We start from the raw sequence: 22531 nt of genomic DNA, 5'->3' as shown, positions 1-22531 counted from the left end.
CAGCCCACGGCGCCCAGCACTCCTCCACACACTCCGGACCAGCCGGACACTCTGGTAGACACAGAAGAGGAGGAGGACCCTGACACGCTGTCGTCAGCGGAGGCCTTCCACAACAGGCTTGCAGGTTTGGCAAAATATTTGGGCCTTCCTCAACCCAAGGTCGAGCAGCCTGAGCAAGGGGTCTTGGCAGAAGTCCTCACCCTACGACCCCCTACCAAAATGGGTATCCCTATGCAGAAAGACATTGTGGCCTTGGCCAAAAAGGGGTGGCTCAAGCCACACTCTGCCCAACCTGTCAATCGGCACCTCGATGCCAAGTATAGACAGATGGATGGGGATCCATTCTTGCTGTCGGCGCACCCTCAACCACATTCTTTGATGATTGCTGCAGCGTCCCTCTACTCTAAGCCTGAGTCGTCCTCAGCCATCTAGTCCTTGGTGCGGCTAGGCAATGAGGAGAAAATCTTGGAGGTGTACGGGAAGAAGCTGTACTCCAACGCCAAGCCAACGCAGATGCCTTGCTGGCAGCCGTTAACCAGAGACTTCTGCAGGAAATAGCGGACTTCCTTCCAGAACCTCCGGTGCAGACCCAGGCACGCTTCAAGGCGAGTCTAGGAGAAGACACGCTGGTAGCGCAGGATATCATGGAGTCCACCGTGACCCACATCGATACCTCTGGCCGGGCCATCTGCATCGCCACGGACATGAGAAGGACTGCCTGACTTCGGGCTACTAAATTTAGCCCTGATGTCTAGGAACGCATATTGGACCTACCGTTCGCGGGTAGTGACCTCTTCCACTCTACCACCGACGAGGAATTGGATAATAAGATAAACAGCTCGCAAACTGCGAAGTCTTTATCCTAACGAAGGCCACGCCCAAGGCATACACCCAGTCGAATCAACGCTCCGACAGGAGGCAGTCGTTTGGCAGGTTCCAGGGCTTTCAGGAACGAGGTCGAGACAACCTGATCGCTCACCCAGTCAGCACGGGCGCAAACAACAAAAAAAGGGGGTGAGGGGGTGACCAGGGCTTCTTCCAGTCCCCCTCCTCAGCAGCAGCCTCAGAAGGAAAAAAGGCATGATGCGTCCCTTCGGGTCCACGTGTCTCCAGTGGGGGGCAGGATTGCCTTTCACGTGCAATTTTGGTGCCCAAACTTCGCAGACCCCTGGATCCTATCTGTTGTATCCTCTGGGTACTGCCTACCTGTCACTTCTTCTCCTTCCTCCCCTCCACTCCCACAGATTGGGACAGCAACTCTGTTGGCGGAGATCTGGTCGCTCGTCGAGAGCCAGACAGTGGAGGAAGTCCCAGCCTCCCAGAGAGGATTGGGCTTATATTCCAAGATTTACGCCATACAAAAGAAAAACCAGGCTGGCCAGAGAGTTGTTGGGCCTATCCACCCTCAACCTCTACCTCCCTCTTCAGAAATTCAAGATGGTTACGCCAGCACATCCCGATTTGGCAGCCACATCGCTCCTTCCTGCGCTTCAGGATCATGGGCTGCCATTTCCAGTACAATGTGCTACCCTTTGGCCTCAATTCAGTCCCCAGGGTATTTACCAGGCTCATGAAAGCAGTGGCAGCCCTCTTCAGGCCGCAGGGCCACCATGTCTACCCATATCTGGACGACTGGCTCATCAGGGCGAGATCTCCGGATGGGGTTACCCACGCTTATGAGCACACTCCACGACTTAGGGTTTACTATCAACCTCCAGAAGTCCCAGCTGCAGCCCACGCAGAGCCTCACCTTCCTGGGCCTCATCTGGTATAGGAGCTCCGAAAGGGTCTTTCCTTCCGAGGACAAGATCACTGCCATCAAGAGGGCCACTACGCACTTCCTTACCAGAGCCGTGACCACGGCCTGGTGGTACCAGCACTTACTGGGTATCATGGCAGCTGTTCTACTGGACGTGCCGCTCATGAGACACAGGATGAGGAGTTTACAGCTGCACTTCGCAGCCTTTTGGAATCGGGAGAAAGACTCCCAAGCGGAGCTCGTCAGCATACCTCATTCTCTGCACTCAGACCTCACATGGTGGTCCAGGAACTGCAACCTGCGGACGGGCAAGCCCTTCTGGCCGCCGGCCCCTCATGTCCCCATCACCACGGATTCCTCCCTGGAAGACTGAGGAGCCACTCTGGACAGCCACAGGGTCCATGGAGTCTGGACCCGGCAGGAGCAGGAGTCACATATCAACTGGCTGGAGCTCAAGGCCATCTGGCATGCTCTCAGAGCTTTCCTTCCACTCATTGGGGGCACGCCCGTCCTTATCCAGAACGACAACTCCACCAGCATGTGCTATGTCAACAAGCGGGGGGGGGGGGTACCAGGTCCCCTCAACTGTGGGAATGGACACTGGATAACAACATCTACCTCACGGTCGTCCACCTCCCGGGGTAGGCCAACTTGGAAGCGGACAGGCTCAGCAGACTAGGGGCGGACAATTATGAATGACCAGCTGCTGCTGGAGGTCTTCAGCAGATGGGGCACCCTCAGGTGGATCTGTTTGCCTCCTGAAAGAACAGGAAGTGCCATCAGTTTGAGACGGGGCAGGGCCCTGGCTCCCTGGGCGATGCATTACAGATAGGGTGGGACGGCATGGCGGCCTAGGCCTTTCCTCCCACACCCCTGGTACACAGGTTAATCCACAAGATAAAGGAAGCCTGTCACCTCAGCATCATTCTGATAGCTCCGTGGTGGCCGACGAGACCGTGGTTCTCCGAACTGCTCAGCCTCACGGACAGACCACCCATTCACCTTCTGCTGGGTCCAGCCCATCTCCTGTCCCAGCAGGGGTGGGCAGGGTCATTCACCCCGCCCCACAGAAGTTAGCCCTCGCACTGTGGTTCCTGAGCAGGTCACCCGTAGGCACCTGAGCCTATCACAGGCCAACCTGGAGATCATTTAGGGCGCTAGGAGCAAGGCTTCCAGGAACCAATATGAGTAAATGGTATAGGTTCTGTCATTGGGCGGACTGTAAGGAAATTGACCCCCTTACGTGCACGCTGGATGATGTGCCCTTCTCGGCTCACCTGCTGGACCTAGTGCAGGCACTTATCTACTGAGTCTCTTGAAAGAGGGATATCGGATGACTAGCTCTTTGTGGGTTGCACTGATGGCATGGCATAACTAAAGACACCCTCTCAAGGAGAATCATCCTCTGCATCTCAGAATGCTACTATCTGCTTAGGCAGGAGGTGCTTAGGGCTACCAGTGCTCATTCGGAAAGATGCATGGCTGCCATTTCTGCCCTGTTCTGAATATGTAAAGCAGAAATGTGGGCATCACTGCAACAGGACAGGACATTTGGTTTGGCCAGGCAGTCCTCCAGAGTTTTGTAGATAGTGTCACTCTTGCACTCCCCCCCCCCCCTCCTCCAGATGTACATTCTGCGGGTGGGATCTGTCAAAAATGAGAAATCTGTGGGAGGAAGGAATCCATTAGAAAGACAAATATAGGCAATGTTCTTTCGAATGGAGTGTGTCCTCCAACGTATTCCACATCTTTGACATGTAATGTCCACAGCTGGACATGGCGTCGGGTCGATGTCCCTCGAAGGCCTCCGTCGAGGGCGATGTCACCAGATGTTATAAATCGGACGCACAGCACCCATAGCCCCAGTTCCGTTTTTTCCGCAAACATGTTTGCTTCTGAGACTCGGCGCGCCTCGTGTCTTCCTCATGAATGTCTTCTTCGACCCCTCCGACTTCGTGGCCTGGCTTCAAGACTTGCCGGGACTGCAAGTCTAAGATGTCGATTACCGACCCGCTTCACGTTTGTTTGTGGTGCTTGGGCGAGAGTCACAGCACAGACGACTGTTCCAAATGCCAGTCGCTGACTGCTAAGGCCGTGCAGGAGCGTAAGGTGAAGCTTCAGGTAGGTAGGGGTTCTAAACCCAGTAAGTCCCGTAAATCTTCTAAGGGGATGTCCACTGACGATTCGAGGGCCGAGACTCTGCGTCGGAAGGAGTCCCAGCCATCTCGGTCCCGTAGTGGTTCCCGCCATTCCTCCTCCTCGTATCGGCATTCCAGGAACCAGGAAGCGCCGTCACCGGTCACCTTCCCTGTCCTCCTCGGAGAATGGAGCCGCAAGGAAAGTGGCTTGTCCAATTAAGTCCTCGACTACGGAGGAATGGGCTGCCTTCAGGGAGCAGATGCTGGCGATTTTCCAATCCCAGGGCAAAGTTCCGTCCGTGCCTTCTGATGAAGCCGGCAAGGAATGGTCTTGATCCGTGGCTCGTGCGCCTTCGGGCTCGTGTCCTCGGCGCGATCCTCATCGGGAACCTTCAAGGTCCCGTTCGGACAAGGCTCAGGATGGTCGCAAGAAACGTGCTTCCAGGCCTCGGTCCTCGTCACCAGCAGAAACCTGGTAAGGGCTCGGGGTCGGCATTGACGCCATCGGCGCCGTGTCTGTCGGATACAGACTTCGAAGCTTTGCCTTCTTACCAGCCCTTGGCGCCGTTGTCGATGCCAAAGCCATTGGTGCCTTCGGGGCCTTTTGGCCGGAATTTGCAGTCAGAGATCCCTGCTACTGTGGATCCTCCAAGGAAGGCTACTTCCAAGTCTGTGAGTCCTGTTAAGGACTCCAGACCCTCTGCTGTCCCGCGACAGGACTTTTATCTCCCTCTGGATGACATCTATGAGGAGGAGGGGTCAGATTTAGATTTTGACCTTGTTGAGACTGATGTGGCTCCTGTCTTTTCAGGGGATAGTGAGTTGGAGGAATTAAGGCAATCTCTTCATGATGCCAGTGGCTTAGACACTTCTCCTGAGGTGGAGTTTGGCAGGCCTGAGCCTGGGGCTCATGCTGAGTCGTCCTACGGGAGACTGATGGCTAGGGTCACTGAATATCTTGGTTGGTCCAGTCCTCCTGAAGCTTTCATTAAGGATGACTTAACAGATATTTTGGATCAAGGTCCGTCCTCTGACCCGGTGTTACCTTTTCATTTGACATTGCAGAAAAGGGTGGTGGCTGCTTGGCAGACCCTGGAATCTCTTCCGGCAGTTAACAAATCGTTAACTAAAAAATACTGCCCTTCCGGTGGTGACCCCAGCTAACTTTCCTCTCACCACACTCCCGAGAGTTTGGTGGTTTAGGCGGCAATGGCCACCTTGAGGCAGGTGGCGTACCCTACCATCCCTCCTGATAGGGACGACAAACGCTTCAACGGTTGGGCACGCAAGGTGTTTTCTGCGGGGAGTATGGCACTGAAATCAGCCAACTCCACTTGTGCCTTGGCAAGATTTTCACACACTCTGTGGAATTGTGTTTCTCATGCAGTTGAGCATATTCCCAAAGGGGAAGAAAGGGATGGGTTCCTTGCTCTCGTGCAAGGAGGCAATTATGCCATGTGTGAATCCCTCCAGTAGGGTTTGGACATGGCCGACAGTGTTAGCTGATCCATGGCTGCGAGCACCGTTATACGCAGATTTGTGTGGTTGCGGATGTTGGGTTTTGCTCCGGATGTGCAAGCCCGTCTTTTGAACATGCCCTTTGATGGCGCGCATTTGTTTGGCAGCATGGCTGACGAGAGCCTTGAGAAATTGTAGACCTCAAAAGCTGCGGCGAAATCTTTGAGCGCAGCTGTGCGTCAACCTCTGACTTTTCATCCTAGAGGACAGCAGCGGAGGAGGAGGTTCTTTTTGTTACTACTCCGCTTTTGGTAGAACGAGAGGAGCCGCCTGTCAAAGGGGTCAGCGTATAAGTACCCGTGGTAGTCGGGAAATAGGGGTACCAAAGACGCTCAGACAGCTGCCTCTTTGCCTTCAGGCGCTGCCGCAGCCGCTCCAAAACAGTTATGAGGCCATGTCCCATGGTTCGCCGGTTGGGGGCAGATTGTCTCAGCATCTTGAAGAATGGCAATCTATTACTTTGGATGCGTGGGTTCTGGATACCATAGCCCACGGCTACTGCCTTCCCTTCCTAAAGCGGCCTCATCACAGTCCACAAGGGAATCTCTCTTTGAAGCTTCCAGGTCCGCTCCTTGTGCAGGAAATCCTGAACCTGCTGGAGAAAGGCGCCATAGAACTGGTACCTGTAGCGGAGAGGAACAAGGGATGGTATTCCCCATATTTTTTTATTCCAAAGGAGGACAGGGGATTGAGACCCATCTTGGACTTGAGTTAGTTGAACAAACTTTTCAGGAAGGACAATTTCAAGATGGTCACTCTTTCTCAAGTCCTCCAGTCCTTTCGTCTCCAGGATTGGTTGATGTCTCTGGACCTACAGGATGCTTACTTTCATGTACCAATTCATCCAAAACGCAGAAAGTACCTGAGGTTTGCGGCTGGCAGCTCGCACTTTGTTTCGGGTCCTGCCATTCGGATTGATCTCCGCCGAGGGTCTTCAGCAAGCTCATGGGGGTGGTGGCAGCGTATCTCAGGCGAGGGGGGGGATTCACGTCTACCCCTACCTGGACGACTGGCTGATCCGTGCGCGTTCTCCAGAGCAAGCAACGGATCATCTCGGTCTCACCTGCTGCTCCCTCTACAAGCTGGGCTTCTTGTCCTTTGAGATTATTGTCTTTCAAGACTGTGTTCTTGGTTGCGGTTACTTCCGCTCGCAGAGTGAGTGAATTGCAGACACTTTCATCTAAGCCGCCCTTTACTGTGTTCCACAAGTATAGTGTTGTACTGATGGTACGTCCTTCCTTCCTACCCAAGGTAGTGTCTGAATTTCATTTAAGCCAGAAAGTGGTTCTTCCGTCTTTCTATCCACCTCATCCTAGTAAGGACGAGGAGCGACTCCATAGGTTGGACCCTAGGTGAGCTCTGAGCTTTTATATTTTAGGATGTCCAGGGTCGGAGTGTACGATCAACTCTTTGTGGGATATGCTGGAGACCGATTGGTCCAGGCTGTTACCAAACAGACCTTGTCCAGGTGGATTATCCTCACCGTTACTGAATGTTACCGATTGGCGGGCAAAGACCCGCCTGAAGAGTTGCAAGCTCACTCCACTATGAGTGTGGCTACTTCCACAGCCCTACAGCAGGGATTTCCTATTACGAATATTTGTAATGCAGCCACATCGGCTTCTCTCCAAACCTTTGTTAAACATTAATCCCTGGATACGCTCCATGGTCAAGAAAGGCCTTTGGTAAGGTGGTTCTTTATTCTGCCATCTGATTGGGTACTCTAAATTCTTTTCCCTCCTCCATTTTCTGGTACTGCTTTGGGAGTCTGTCAAAGATGTGGAATACGTTGGAGGCCACAATCCATTCGAAGAACAAGTTACTTACCAACTGGTAACGTTTTTTCGATTGGATGTTCCTCCAACGTATTCCACATCGCCCTCCCAGCCTGCCCCTCTGGAGAATTTCCTATGCGATTGCAGCTAACGTTTCTGCAAGGCTATGTGCAGTCAAGCAGCCAATGGATATGTGCATGTTAGGCAGAATCCAGGGCAGTTCCCTTAGGGAGCACTACCCCAGATTAGGACTACAGGTGAGAGCAATAAATCCCCTTTGGTATCAGTCTGTACCACAACGATTTAGTTGGTATCTGTGGCTGAACAGTCAGACTTATCTCAAGAGGGAGATGAGCAGTATTCAGGGTTGACACAATAGGTAGTACAGTATGGAGCAAGGTAACACTGACCAACGTTTTGTATTAAAAAGAGAATATATATTTATTTTATACACTTCTAAGTCAACACATAGATCACAGTTAATAAAGTAAGTTAAGTTTAGTCAAAAGAAAAGCATATACAACTCCCTATTCAATTGTAGTCAAGTTTGCCGTATAGTGAAAACAGAGCAAAACGGCAAAGTGAAAACCTACTACAAATGGCACTATACCAATTCAACGAAAGGGAGGGAATGTACAAGTTAAACTGAAATATCTTCAGACACCCCCTAGCAACTCTTCCCTGAAGTTTTGTGAACAAGTAATGCACAGTAACACTTTAACCACAAGACAAGTGAATGAAAACTGAGCAAAATGGCACTCCACAAGTTAAAACAGTAGGAAGGAAGAGGGGTTTAGAAGATTTAGGTGCATCAACACATTTCTCATTGAAAACTAATCTAGTGATGGCAGATCTAACAAATCAGCCAGAGTCAATGTGCCTGAGCCAGAGTCAGTGGTACAGGACCAAGAGCTTAGGAGTAAAAATGTTCTTGTAGCTGCAGTCAAGTCTTCAGTAGAAAACCTTTGAAGAGGTAGATGCAAGGCGAAAGACAATGTTAAGAGAGAGGGCGGCCAACCCCACAAGTAGTTAAAGGATTTAAAACACCTTTAGGGCTACCACGGAGAAATGGCTCCTGCAGTGGCGGTTGTTCCTGCAGGTCGAGGAGTCCAACAGAGGAAGAGGCTCTCGTCGTGGAGGAAGGTTCGAGTCGCTGCGCTACCCAGGGATGAAACCAGCCGCGGTGCTGCCAAACGAAGTTTTAAAGGTACACTCCTTTTAATCGCGGTCCGGGTCGATAGCTGCCTGGCTATCCGGTCTTCAAGTGCGGGGCACTGTCGGGTGGACCAAGGCAGGTCCGAGGATGCGATAGGTGAACTGGTTAACCCCACCAGCTCAAGGGAAGGAGGCTCCTCCGCTGAAGATCTCCTCTCGTCGTGTGGAAAAAAAGTGGTGAGACGATCCGGCAGGGCTTCACCGGTGGTGTAGATGCTGAAGATGTTTCTGGCTTCTCTTCCCGTTGGTTCTGTAGTTCCAGTGGCGACGTCTTGCCCTTCCAGTCCTCAGGACCCTGCTTTTATGCAGAAAGAGACCCATTCATACAGCCTAGCTGTCACTCACACAGTGGAGTGGTCATCTTGGCGTGAGACCCTCCAGCCTATCAGGTTAGAGTGCGACCTGAGTTGCGGTGGCAACTCTGTCCAGGGGTTCTGCTTCTCCTCCCAAACAACAGACCCGCCCCAGACTCAGTGGCGCCGAAAGGAGGGCTTCTTGGCAGAAGCCCGCCAAAAGGACGAACAAAGGATCCCCGACCTGGGTTAGGAAAATGGAGTAAGACTCGAGAAAGAAGTTTTATCAAAGTTCTGGCAAATAAAACCTACCAGAGTAAAGTTAATAAAAATATAGACCGGCGGTATGTTAGAGGCTGTCAGTAAAGGTGGTAGCCTCGAACAATGGGAAAATCCCATAGAGAAATATTCGGGGTTGAATATAAAAGGTAGTAACCACTGCCACCAGCCAGATACTTTGTAGAGGGGGACTTTAAGGTACCCTTTCGAAAATGAACATAGGGGAAAAACTATCAACACCTTCCAGTACTTCCATATTAAGATAGGGTGTACTGGTTAAGTTCATAAAAATCGACTAGTTAAGTCAATGGGGACTTTACATGCCCTGGGAGACATTAGTCAGTCCCAGGGTATGGAGTCTATGTTTTGGGGTCGCTACAACACCCCTGTGTCATGGCACGGAGGGTGCTGTGTGACACATGTGCATAAAGATGGTTCCTATGGGGTAGAGAAAAGATCCCATAGGCATTAAACACAAAAATATCCTAGAACACTGTGAGGTGGGACCCAGAGTGGAAGGGGTAGCGGGACTCCGCGGGGTCGCGACAGCGGGCCGCGAGACGGAAAGCGCGGCCTCCTCCCGCCCAGCCTTACCTGAACCCGCCAGGGGTGACGTCGGAGCTTACAGCCCGGGGTCCGGTCTGGTGGCGGCGAACCCACCGGAAACGCGGATAGTCGCGGAGAGCCGACCCGCACGGCCCGCTGAGCGTCTCTCACCGGTGGGAAGGGAGCGGAGGGAGAGACGGCTTGCTCGACGAGGCGGTCCACTCTGGAGCAGCCGGATGCAAGAGCCCACATGGCAGGAGGGGGGGGGGCTCACGGGACAGAGCTGCCTGGGAACAGGTCTCTCCTAACAGGCAGTGGAATCAGGCGCTTTGGAAGGAAACGGCAGCCTTTAAAGGAGGCGGGACATGGCAATACCAGCCAATGGGAAGCCAGATTGACAGGGGAGGTTTCCATTGGGGGGGGAAGTAAGTCACTCACATCACATAAAAGCCCGGGAACTAATCCACCGTTTGTTGTTTATTTTCCTAGTCATACGGAGAGGACGAGGAGAGAAGAAACAACTGGTGGGCCTATCCGGACACCAAGGAGGCTTAGGAGGGTTAAGTCACATCCCTGGAAGGCTGCCTAAGAGTGAAGTAACTCTCAAGGAGTTCATGGACTATACTTTCTTTGGTTAAAGTCACAAGAATAAAGTATAATTTCAGCAACCCCAACCTGGTCCGGGTCTTGATTTGTACAAACACACATAGCAAAAATGCCTAAGAGTGGGAAAAAGAGTCTCACTCTTAGAAGGTTAAAAGAAACAAACCCTTCAAATCCAGCAAAGCTGCTGGGGGACTCTATAGGTAAGGGAAATTAGCCATGAAATGAGAATTCTCCTTAACAGTGCATGTCACACGTTATGGGGGAAAAAACATAAACTGGGTCTACGGGCGCTGTGCGTCCTATTTATAACATCCGGTGACGTCTCCCTCGACAGAGGCCTTTGAGGGACTTCGACCCAGTGCCATCGACGCAGGACGCCCTCTGCCGAAAAATTTTCCGAAGTACATAGCTGTGGATATTGCATGTCAAAGATGTGGAATACGTTGGAGGAACATCCAATCGAAAGAACGTTAACAGTTGGTAAGTAACTTGTTCTTCTGATGGATTTGTATCTCACAAATACCTCATTGCCCTCCCAACTTGCCCCTCTTGGTGGATAGCTCATACACTTTTCTGGGGCTGCTCTGCTGATTAGGGTGAGGTCAAAAAAGGGTGAACTGTAGTCAAAGGTGCAGCAGATTCATATATTCTGGCCCCGAAGTAATGCCCGGGTGGGGCATGCATCGCTGTTGGGCCTAGTCAACGTGGGGTCGTCTTGCGCCTCTACTGGTGAATACGTTTCATAGAACAGATGGTGCTGGAGTTAAAATATCAAGGAGGCGGAATCTGAGAGAGGAACATCTATCAGGAAGAACATTACAGAGTTGTAAGTAATTAAAAACTAAGTGTAATAACAAATTAAAGTGCTTTTTCATTCATTGTCATTTTTTTCCTTAAAATCTTTACAGGGACAATCTGCTTCTGGTACTTCTGTAAACTGGGCTGGACAGACATGGGTTCCCATGAATAGTTCTAACAACAACTCACGGTCGACAAAGCAAGTAGCGCAGTCAACACAGCCTTGGAAATCTGTAGTAGAAACATCTAAATCAACCTGGCAACCTTCGAAAGATTCAGCTGTAAGTTTCCCATCTCCTTTGTTTAAGCATGTATTGTATAACAACAGAGTAATGCTTCTTTTTTCTTTAATATCTGTCTCTGAAAATAGTTTTATATTCTGATGGATACCACTCTACAAGGTGGGTGTCTGCCTCTTTGCTCTGCAAATAGGAGTGCCATTGACAGACATCTGCCGAGCGGCAACTTGGTCTTCACTGCATACTTTCACCAAACACTATAGCCTGGATGTAGCCCGTGGAGCTGACACTCGGTTTTACTCTTTTAGGGACTTTCATACCGCCTCCTTCACACATACTGCTTGGGGAGTCTAGATGATGAGGAATGTGCGGAAGAAAGGCAATCCATTGAAGGAGAAATTACTTAACGTAGTGTTCTTTCTATGGATTCTTCGCCCGCAGATATTTCATCACCCTGCCATCCAACATTGCTATGCAAGTGCCTGCCGTTGCTGACTGACTTCTCTATTGGGAGAAAGCAGTGAGCTCTCAGTTAAAAGGGCTACTGTAGAGCGTATTGGTGTTTCTGCATTCTTTTAGCAGTCCTGATCCTTACTGTTCTTTTATTTAAAAAACATATATAGGTTTTTCTTTTTTCTATGAGTTGTGGCTGTCTCAGCCGAATCATTTGATTCTTCCTCTGCAGCGGCTGAGCTCGAGTGGTGGGGGAGAACTGAGGTACAGGGACATAGTGAGGCACTTTATATATGAAAACCGACATCCAGTCCGGAGTCAACGACTGCCGCGTTGAGGCAAGACGGATTGCTGGCTGAGTTGAGGTGCACTACGCCACCTGTCAAAGGGTTTTCTGAGCAGCTGACACTGGAATGCATATCTATCTGATGAGTAATCTGAAGGAGACCAATCCATAGAAAGAGCATTACCTTAAGTAATTTCTCTGATTCAAACATGCCTTGTGTACCAAATAGACAGAGTTCACTCACTGAAAAGGTGCAAATCCATTCCTTTGAAAACGCAAGGAAATTGGCCTTAGGCCGGTTCTGACCTACATCACTTGGGGGTACTCTGTCCAAGGGTAAATCCTTGCTGGCAGGAGCTCCAAAATCACAGAACATAGCATGAATACGTGTCCCTCTTCCAATAGTCAAGAAAATAAAAACAGAAAATGCTCTCACTCGAGTGAATCTTATCATTTGTTATCATCCTCTTTCAGTCTGAAGAGGTATAACACCAGGAAAGACCTCTTGATGGAGTTTTCACCCGAGAAGGGACAAGGTAAGATTCCTCACAAAGTCATCCTCCCCAGAACAGTGGGAGCTTTTCAGGCTCCAGATGTTAGAAACTTTTCCAAAGACCAGGGTGCTGACAACTACAGCTTTGCCAACAACAGAGTTGCTGCTATGTTCGGGCCCTCAAAGGCAAGCAGGATAACCATTAAAGCCAGCAAGTGCATGCACCAGAGCCTGGTTCAAGCTTTGAGTGGAGTGGCTCGTTGAGTGTCCTCAACGCCATAGGTCGAGGTTGAAAACTCTGCTTACAGAACTCTGCTTGGCCCGACCATCGAGACTTCTACATTAGGCGGGGTGTCGAGCGTCTACTTTAATCTCAGCTCTGACCGGAGGGGACCACACTTTGAGGTATGTGCCCGAGTCTATGAAACAATTTCTTTAGTCCGTGCATTAAATTTTCGATCACTAAGGGGACCTTTTACCCTATGTGGTGGATCAACTGTCAGGGAAACGGGCATTTTCCAGAGGAATTTATATCCAATGACACCCTAATTTCCAACTTGGCAGTGGACCTGAGGGACACCAGTGAGCTGGACACCTTGTAGGATCTGCAAATTATGCCTGCACATTATCACTGTAATGCTGCTTTCATGCAGACAATGGTGAAGGTGGTGGAGTCTCTTTTGTGGGGTGCCGAGATGAGGCAGGTCACGCAATATGACCTTAGTCATACTGGATATAGGTACCCCCAAATAAATATTCTTGCCACTCAATCTGTCCTTAAAGGGCCTGATATTAGATGGTGGTAGAGGCCATGTTCCATCCCATCAGTGGATTAAGACCTTTTGCGCTAATATAGACCTGCTCCATCGGATACAGACGGTATTGCGCTGTTGCAGCCCCAGGAGTTTTTTCCAATGAAATTGCATAGGAAAACCTCATTGGAATATAGATGGGGTAAAGGGTTGAAAGAGCGCAGTAGGAGTTGGGGTAGGGTTATTAATATTGGGAAAGGGAAGATCCACAAAATATTTTTACATTTTTGAATTCAGAGAGTTTTTTCAAAATACTTGTGTCGAAAAAAGTTATTTCGAAAAAACTCATGTCGGTAAAACATAGAACCATCCAGACTTCTTGTCTAAACACCTCACACCAGAAAGTCTAGTGGTTCAGGCGGTCAAAGTGAGGCTAAAGTCCTTCATTGCCTCCCAAAAAGAAGAGCAAAAATCTCTGTGCCATGGACACAACGGTGTGGCCTATCGCAATTTGGCACTTAAAACACACTATCTCTTATCTTATCAATATCACAAGCACAGTGTTCACATGTTTTGTGGGTGGTGGTCTCCGAGGTGGCATTACATTTACTGGAGGACAAAGTTTGTGATGGCTTTAATGACCTTGCTACAGATGAAAAAGGAGTAGCTTTTCGTGTGCTGAACATGAGGCTGGGGATTATGTGGCACAATCCATGGGCACTAGCTCTGTCACAAAGAGGCACTCCTGGCTGAGAACATCAGGCTTCACCCCAGATGTTCCGGTTCTATGTCATATTTCCGTATTTTAAAGACTGAACACAAAAAAGACTGATTTTTTTTTCGGCACTTTTTGTGTCTGCTTTAAAATGCCAAAATTATATGCCCCCCCAACCCCACCCGCCGGTTGTTATGTAAAACAGGGGGATTTCATCCTCCCAACCCCTCCTTTCCCCACCCAACATCCCCTTCACAGCACAACACACACCAAGTCCATACACATACATACATGAACACACTCAAACCTGACATTCCAGCGCGGTGACTCGATGTCTCGCCGTGCTTGTCAGCCCCTGTGCGCAATCGTGTGCGGCAGGGGCTGACAGTTTGATTTAGAAAAATCGCTGTGTGCGATCACAGAAGGGTCTTTCTAAATCAATCTTTTTTGTTTTCCGTCTAGTGATGTTCCAGGTGAAGTTACTGGACATGCCTTTTGACTGAATCTATCCATTTGTGGCCAGAGTGGATGAGTCCTTAAATTAATGTCAAGCTTTACAGCAAAATGGCCAAGTTTGAGGATACAGCAACCTACTGGCAAGTCTTGCTACACCGGTTTGAAAGGGTCAGGGTTTTACTCCTACGTCCCGTCCCATTTCCTCCATACTGTATGGGCGTCACCCGCTAGGGACGGGAGACGGAACCTTTTTCACCAGAAAAAATATTCCCCTTTAAATTTAGAGGCGTGGCCCTGGGAGCATGCGCTCCCCTGACTCCGCCCATTCCTCTCATGGCTCCGGCGTCACAGGCCCCAGTGCAGCCCCAGCTGCCCCTGTCAGCTCCTTTGATTTCGCCTCCCCTGCCTCCCACAGTACAGGCGGTTCCACACCAGCTTCCAAGCAGCCGCCGGCTCCGGTTCCCACACCACAGCCCATGGCGCCCAGCACCCCTCCACCCGCACCGGACCAGTCGGACACCCTGGTGGACACAGGCGAGGAGGAGGACCCTGACACGCCTTCGTCGGAAAAGGCCTTCCATAACCGGCTTGCAGGTTTGGCGGAATATCTGGGCCTTCCTCAACCTGAGCTTGAGCAGCCCGAGGAGGGGGTCTTAGCAGAAGTCCTCACCCTATAGCCCCCTACCAAAATGGGTATCCAGATGCAGAAGGACTTTATTGCCTTGGCCAAGAAGGGGTGGCTCAAGCCACACTGGGCCCAACCTGTCAATCGGCGCCTCGATGCCAAGTATAGACAGATGGAGGGGGATCCACTCTTGCTGTCGGCGCACCCTCAACCGCACTCTTTGGCGATTGCTGCGGCGTCATTTTACTCTAAGCCTCCGTCGTCGTCAGCCACCTCGTCCTCGGCGCTGCTATGCAAGGAGGAGATTATCTTGGAGACGTACGGGAAGAAGTTGTACACAAACACCTTGCTGCACCTGCGTCAATCCAATGCAGATGCCATGCTGGCTGCCACTAACCAGAGGCTTTGGAGGGAACTATCGGACTTCCTTCCAAAGCTTCCAGTGCAGAGCCAGGCACGCTTCAAAGCGGGTCTAGGAGAAGCCAAGCTGGTAGCGCAGGACATCATGGAGTCCACTGTGGTCCACATCGATACCTATTGCCGGGCCATCTGCATCGCCACGAACATTAGAAGGATGGCCTGGCTTCGGGCTACTAAATTTAACCCCGTTCGAGGGTAGCGACCTCTTTCACTCTACCACCAACGAAGAATTAGATAAAAAGAATAGCTATCAAACTGCAAAGTCTTTATCCTAATGAAGGCCACGCCCAAGGCGTACACCCGGTCGCATAAACGCTCAGACGGGGTGGCCGCTCGGCAGTTTCGGGGGCTTCCAGGAACGGAGGTCGAGACAACCTGACCGCTCACCCAGTCCGCACCGGCGCAAAACACAAAAAGGGGCGGAGGGGGAGGGAGGCAATGGAGGGAAAGAAAGCATGAAGCGTCCCTTCGGGTCCACGTGTCTCCAGTGGGGGGGCAGGCTTGCCTTCCACGTGCAATTTTGGCACCAGAACTTTGTGGACCACTGGATCCTCTCTTTAGTGTCCTCGGGGTAACGCCTACCGATCCCTTCTCCTCCTCAGCCTTCCTCCCCTCCCACAGATTGGGGTGGCAATAGGTTGGCAGAGATCCGGTCGCTTGTCGGGAGCCAGGCAGTGGAAGATGTCCTGGCGAGGATTGGGCTTCTATTCCAGGATTTTGACCATACAAAAGAAGAACCAGAATCCTATGCAGTTCTCTTAGGGAGCACTACAAAAGATTAGGACTACATGCATATGCAATAAATCCCCTTTGGTATCAGTCTGTACCACACATATTTAGTTGGTAGCTGTGGCTGAGCAGTCAGACTTATCTCAAGAGGGAGATGAGCAGTATTCAGGGTTTACACAATAGGACCACAGTACTTTAGAACAAGGAAACACTGACCAAAGCTTTGTATCAAAAAGAATATATATATTTATTTTACACACTCTTAACTCTACCCACAAATCACTATCATTAAAGCAAGTTAAAACAGTGAAGAAAAGTATAAACAACTCCCTATTTAAATTGTAGACACGTTTGAGCAAGAGTGAAAACTGAGCAAAATGGCACAGTGTAAACCAAGCAAAAATGGCACTCTAACTATTTCTTCAAAGGGAGGGAAAGGTCAAGGTATACAGGGTTAGACTCCTAAACACACCAGCAACACTTCCCAATTGGATTGTGAACAAGTTAGGCAAGGTAGTACTTTAGCACAAGCAATACTTAGGTGAAAACCGAGCAAAATGGTACTTCAACAATATATAAAGGGGAAGGAAAGGTGGTTATAAGAGTTTAGGGCAACCAACACATTTCTTGATGAAAAGCAATCTAGAGAAGGCAGTTGTAACAGATTTAGCCAGAGTCAATGGGCCTGTGCCAGAGTCAGTGATACAAGGCAAACAAAGTGTCCAGGTTCAAACGGTTCTAGTAGCTGCAGTCAAGTCTTTGTTTAATGGTTGAAAAGGAGGGTGCAGAAGGTAAAAAGTAAATGGGGACGGCCAGCCCAGAAGGTAAGTAAAGGATTTAAAACACCTTTAGCAGTACCCAATGAAACCGGAGGCCTGGCGGAAAAATTTACCTTAAAAGTGGAAGAGGCTCCTGTGGTGGCGGTAGTTCCTGGCAGCCGCTGCAGTTCGGGAGTTCCAGCAGAGGAAGAGAGGCTCTCGTCATGGAGGAAGGTTTGCGTCACTGCACTGCCTAGGGAAGAAGCCGGCCGCGGTGATGCCAAAACAGAATAAAAGGTACGCTCCTTTAAATCGCAGTCGTGGTGGACGAGTGCCTGGCTATCCGGTCTCCTAGTGCTTGGCACTGGCGATTCGACCAAGGCAGGTCCTGGAAGGCGATTGGCGAACTGGTAGGTCCCACCAGCTCAAGAGAAGAAGGCTCTTGCAGGTGAAGATCTTCTCTTGTCGTTGGAGAAAAGTTGTGAGGATCTGCAGCAGGGCTTTACCGGTGGTTCAGTCGTTGTAGATGTCTTTGGCTTCTCTCCTCTTCAGATTTCTCAAGTCCAGTGGCGACGTCTATCTTCCAGTCCGCAGGTCCCTGCTTTTCTGCAGAAAAACCCCCATTCATACAGCCTAGCTGTCACTCACACAGCGGGGTGGTTATCCTGGCGAGATAACCCCCCAGCCTATCAGGGCAGAGTGCGACTTGGGTTGCTTAGGCAACCTTGTCCAAGGTGCCTATTCCCCCTCCCACACATCCTGTCTACCACAGACTCACTGGCGCTAAAAGGAGGGCTTCTGTCCAGAAGCCCGCCAAAAAGACAAACAAAGATCCCCGACCTAAGTTTGGATTACAGAGAGTGGCACGAGAAAGAAATATTATTAAAGATCCGGCCAAAAAAAAACACTGGAGTAAAGTTAATATAAAATGACCCGGTGGTATGTTCAAGGCTGTCAGTAAAAGTGGTAGCCTCGAACAATGGGAAAATCCCATAGGAAAGTATTTGCTGTCGAATATTTATGGTAGATACCACTGCCACCAGCAAGAAAGTTTGGAAGCCGGCTCTAAGTCAGACGCGGCCTTCGGACAGGCAGTTCTAGGGAACTTATTTGCTTAAGGAGGGTCTCCTCTCCACCCTGGGGCTACATTCAGTTGTAATTGCCCATTCAGTATGGAGGAAAGGGCACGGGACGCAAGAGTAATTATAAGTTACTCACCATAGTGACTAACATACTCTTAGTCCTTGTCCCCTTTCCTCCATACGTCCCACCATCCTCCCCCCTAATAATACTGTTGTCATTAGGCAATGTTAAATATTGTTGACCTGTCAATGGGGACTGAGGTGTGGCACCGGTGGGCGAAGTCAGGTTAACGCATGCTCCCAGGGCCGCACCCCTGCGCGTCTCTAAATTTAATGGGGAAGGTTTTTTCTGGTCAAAAAGGTTCCGTCTCCCATCCCTAGGAAGGGACGCTCATGCAGTGGAGGGAGTGGAGGGAGTGGAGGAATCAAGATAAAGGGGTTTCAAAGATACAAATGAAAAGTTGAGAAACAAGTTGAGAAACAAGCTAGACTGTAGCAACAAAAAAGCAGCAATGGGCAAATTGTAGCCCATCAGCACTGAGCATCCTAATTGCATCAATGTATTCGCAACTAGCAAAGAGAAAAATAAAGTAAGGACGGTGGAAAAGTAATGTGATGAAGAGAATAGTCTTGAAAGGCTTGGTGCCTCGAGCTTAATCAGCAATCGCATCAAAGCACATGCACAGGTGAAAGCGCCAGCGCAACCCCCATAGCCACCAGCATGAACAGCCACAAGACTCACTGAGTGTGAATCTACAGCCACCACCTTATACTAAAGCCCTAGCTGGGCAAGTAACTAACTGATGGGCTTATAGTGCATTGACGTCTATAGATCCATCTTATACCCACGCCGGTGCGATTTACAGGACAGGAACTGTCCAACTACAAGCCCCATTGCGGAAGTCACCTTGAGTGGGTAATGATGGTGCTGGTGATAGTACATGCCCTATGGACACCTGGGGATTTGAAGATTTTGTTTAAAGTGTTTTCAAAGGTGGGAGAGAACCTGAAAACTCAACTGAGGTTTTACACTATAAGTTGTATAATCTCTCCTGGGCTGGTATAAATCAGCTCATGAGTGATTATGTCTGCTGATGTGCACCATAGATCAACTCGAGAGTATGTGGCCTGACCAGAATGTAGGATATGGTAGAGTTGGCCAAAGCTATTGACACTATGATACAGAAAATTGCAATAGTTTGTCCAAGTAAAACCGTTCAAGGCAAGATTTAAGGATTTGTAAGTAGAGAAAAGATGAGGCTTCTACAGACCATTTTGATCACTTCAAGGCTCTTTTTACACATCATTCTGATTTAAACAAGGTAGCTGAGACAGCACAGGGAGATGCAGCAGGTGCTTTTGTTCAATTATTATTGATAAAGGTTCAAGAACAACTGAACATTATTTGTGTGGGGTGGCAAATTAATCCCCCCTCGGGACTGGTTTCACTGGCAAATTGTTATTTTTATTGGCTAGAGCAGAAAAAAAAGAACAGTGAGTTTAAGTTGATGGTACTTCATTGGCAAAAGTTACAGAAATAATGATGGCACAGGGCTGGGTAAGTGAATGTGGAAGACAGTGGGCTGATGGCTATAAGGCAGGGTTGCACAACTGGTTTTCTCGGAGGGACGAATGTACCTTCGAAACTGCGTACCGTGGGCCGGACTACTAATGTGTTGCGTGGAGTGGTTGAGGGGTGACCACACGACATGAGTAAGGGGGTGAAGCAAGGAAAATTAAACAGAAAAGGCTTCCTGGTCATGAAGGTGGGGCCCTCGGAGAGTAAGTACTGTGACTAGGAAGAACAGAACTAGGAGTAGTGAAGATTACGGTAAGTAAGATCCCCAATCTTACCCATGTAGGTTATCGCCAGCAGATAAACACTTAATTTGCAAGTACAGAGAGCTGCAACACCATCCAGTACCTTATATTTTACACAAATGAACACGTTACCGTCTTCACATAGTTATCTTCAGCTGCTGCCCAACGCCACATTCACAGTCTCTCTCTCTCTCTCTCTCTCTCTCTCTCTCTCTCTCTCTCTCTCTCTCTCTTTCTGCCATTCTTTCCCGTCCCTCTTCCACACTGTTACTATTTCTGTGTCTGTCTCTCCTCTCTTTCTCTGTCTCTCCCTATATTACTATTTCTGTCTTTTTGTTTCTTTCCATCTCTTCCCTTCTTCCTCTCTCTCTGTTATTCTGTCCCTTTCTCTCCTATTCCTCTCCCTCCCTCTCATGCCGAGAAGCATTTTGCTTGAAGGTCCGGGGTGGGGCTCTGCCACACCCTGTAAGCAGCACTCCATAAGCTTGCTCCCTCCTTCCTCTGGGTGCCAGAGTGAGCCGGCAGAGCCTATTTACATGCTCTTTGATACATCCCTACACTCAGTCAATCAATTGGCCAAAACCCTTATTTGCATTATGTGGTTGTGAGCTATGATTATTGGGTATTTATGAAAGAACGTATCAGCATGAACATTTAATTTTGTACTGCCCTCCCCAAAAGCATGACAGTTCATACACACCCATAGGGCCCCCATTCCATTCCAAAGATTCTAGCCCAGTTCTGGTTTTCTTTGTTAATTCTGGCACTTGCATTTCTTTTGGAAATTAAATGAACCACAAAGCAGAGATTGACAAAGCCTTAATATAAAGCTCCATTTAATGCTCCATTTAATGATTTTTTATAGCTGCGAACCATTGTGGACATCTGTCATAAAATACGGCAGAGGCCCTTACCCTTGTTCCCTCTTTTTTGCCATTTTACTAAATTATCACTGATCACATTTTCCTCTACAGCATGCTCTAGCAAATTAACTTAAAAATAACACTGTGGCGTGAATATGAAATAGAATTTGCACCCCCTTAAACCCTGTTCTGTTTCTAATATAGTGTTGAATCAGAAAGTTCTTGTTACACTTACTCTTGTCACTATGCTAGTGTGGCGCCATTGACTGGGCACAAAATTAAAGTCACTTTGCATTTCAAAGGGCAATTAAATGTTTCTTCTCAGCACCTTAATTCCTCTTGAATGAACGTGGAAAATGCTAAAATATTCATGTTTGGGAAGAATGGCGGCCAATGTGCTGTTCAGATGTCCATTACAAATGACCGTCTCTACTGCTGGCCTCTTAGCCAGCAATGGTCCCGGGCAAACTGTTGGTTTACTTAAGCAATGAAATGCGGCCGACTGCATGAAGTGGCCGTATCGCATTGCAAAAGTAAACACTCCTGGCAGGCCGCACATCACAGGATGGAGGGCCGCATTTGGCCCGCAGGCCGTATGTTGTGCACCCCAGCTATAAGGTTACCAGACAATCGATGGGTGGGTGGAGGGGAAAATGAGGGCATAGAGGTGGTTACTGGCAAGGTAATCAGAATGGTTTTGTGACTGGTTACACAGCATATCACTGCGAACATCAGGGGGCACTGGAAGTAAATGTCTGAATGAATCTTGGCTTCAAGTGGCAAGAAACAAGGCTGTTGCCTCTTCTTTTCCAAATGTGAAAGGGAGGATTTTTGCCCAAACCTCTAAAAGTGTCCATTGTTCCAATGTAAAAACAGCATACATTTCTCCTGAGAGACATATCGCAATTGAATTTGTTGGGAAGGGATCTGTTCAAGTTGAGCTGTATAATTTATTGCTCCCCTGATGATCTTTTTACTAGATATTCCAAGTGTGCAAGAAAATGAAGTAATGTCATTATTGCAGACAGAACCTGTAAAGAAAAAGGGGGATGTGGTGTTCGAAATGAGGCAGACAGATCTAGAGGAGTTAAGGTACCCCAAAACTATGGTCACAACATGCAAATGAAGTAACTGCAGCGCCAGTGCCTTTTATGTAGATGCCAGCAAGTCTTTACCCAGAAAACCCTTTAACTTTAAATGAGGCAAAAGCAGGCCTTCCAGTAGTCATTACATCATTATTTGATATGGGAATAATTTTGTGTACAAATAGTCCATATAGTACTCCCATTTTGCCCATTAATAAACCAGTAAGAGATACAGAGTTTTGTGCAAGATTTGCAAGCACTACATGCAGCGGTTTTACCTACATTTCAATTTGTCCCAAATCTAGGTAATATACGGTATCTCACCATCAGCAACATGTTTCACGGTGGTAGATTTATGTTCTGCCTTCTTTTCCATTCCCCTTATATCCTGAAAGTGAACACTTATGCAAGAATTGCTCTTTCTAGATTACAAGATACGTTGTATCGATAAATACCTTTTTGAAAATTGCCCAAACCCACTACTATTTGCCAGATTAGATTGTGCATCAGGATCTTGCCACCAATGGAAGCTAGGTTATACAACAACAGTAAGATAATTACAAGCAAGGACTAATATGCACATGCCTCGGCCACTAGCATCAAAAATGGTGGAGAAAGCGCTCATAGAAATAAAGCAAGTCCTCACCAGCACGCTGGCCATTGGGGTGCCTGATTTTCAAAAAATCATGTATCCTGTACTTCCATGAAAAAGAGTGTTATGCGCAGGAGTTATTAACACAGACGCACAGAGATAAACATCCAAAGGTTGCCTACAACAGTATACCAGTGAATCCTGTTGCATGGTTCCTACCTTCTCTGCCGTCAGT

The 22531-nt window shown here is 48.9% G+C and overlaps 1 protein-coding gene across 2 annotated transcripts in view; it reads left to right on the top strand.

The window, feature by feature from the left end:
* Positions 1-22531, top strand: part of TTC3 (tetratricopeptide repeat domain 3) — a 2698168-nt gene that overhangs the window by 2567794 nt on the left and 107843 nt on the right. For both annotated transcript variants that reach the window (XM_069636090.1, XM_069636092.1), the window contains exon 44: positions 11038-11208. In XM_069636090.1, coding sequence (XP_069492191.1) covers positions 11038-11208 — 171 coding nt within the window. The remainder of the gene's footprint in view (positions 1-11037; positions 11209-22531) is intronic.

Source organism: Ambystoma mexicanum, chromosome 7p, assembly GCF_040938575.1.
Source record: "Ambystoma mexicanum isolate Mex_15411 chromosome 7p, UKY_AmexF1_1, whole genome shotgun sequence".
In the NCBI taxonomy this organism is placed as follows: Eukaryota; Metazoa; Chordata; class Amphibia; order Caudata; family Ambystomatidae; genus Ambystoma; species Ambystoma mexicanum.
The sequence above is the reverse complement of the archived record's forward strand: the minus strand, read 5'-3'. Positions and strand labels throughout refer to the sequence as shown.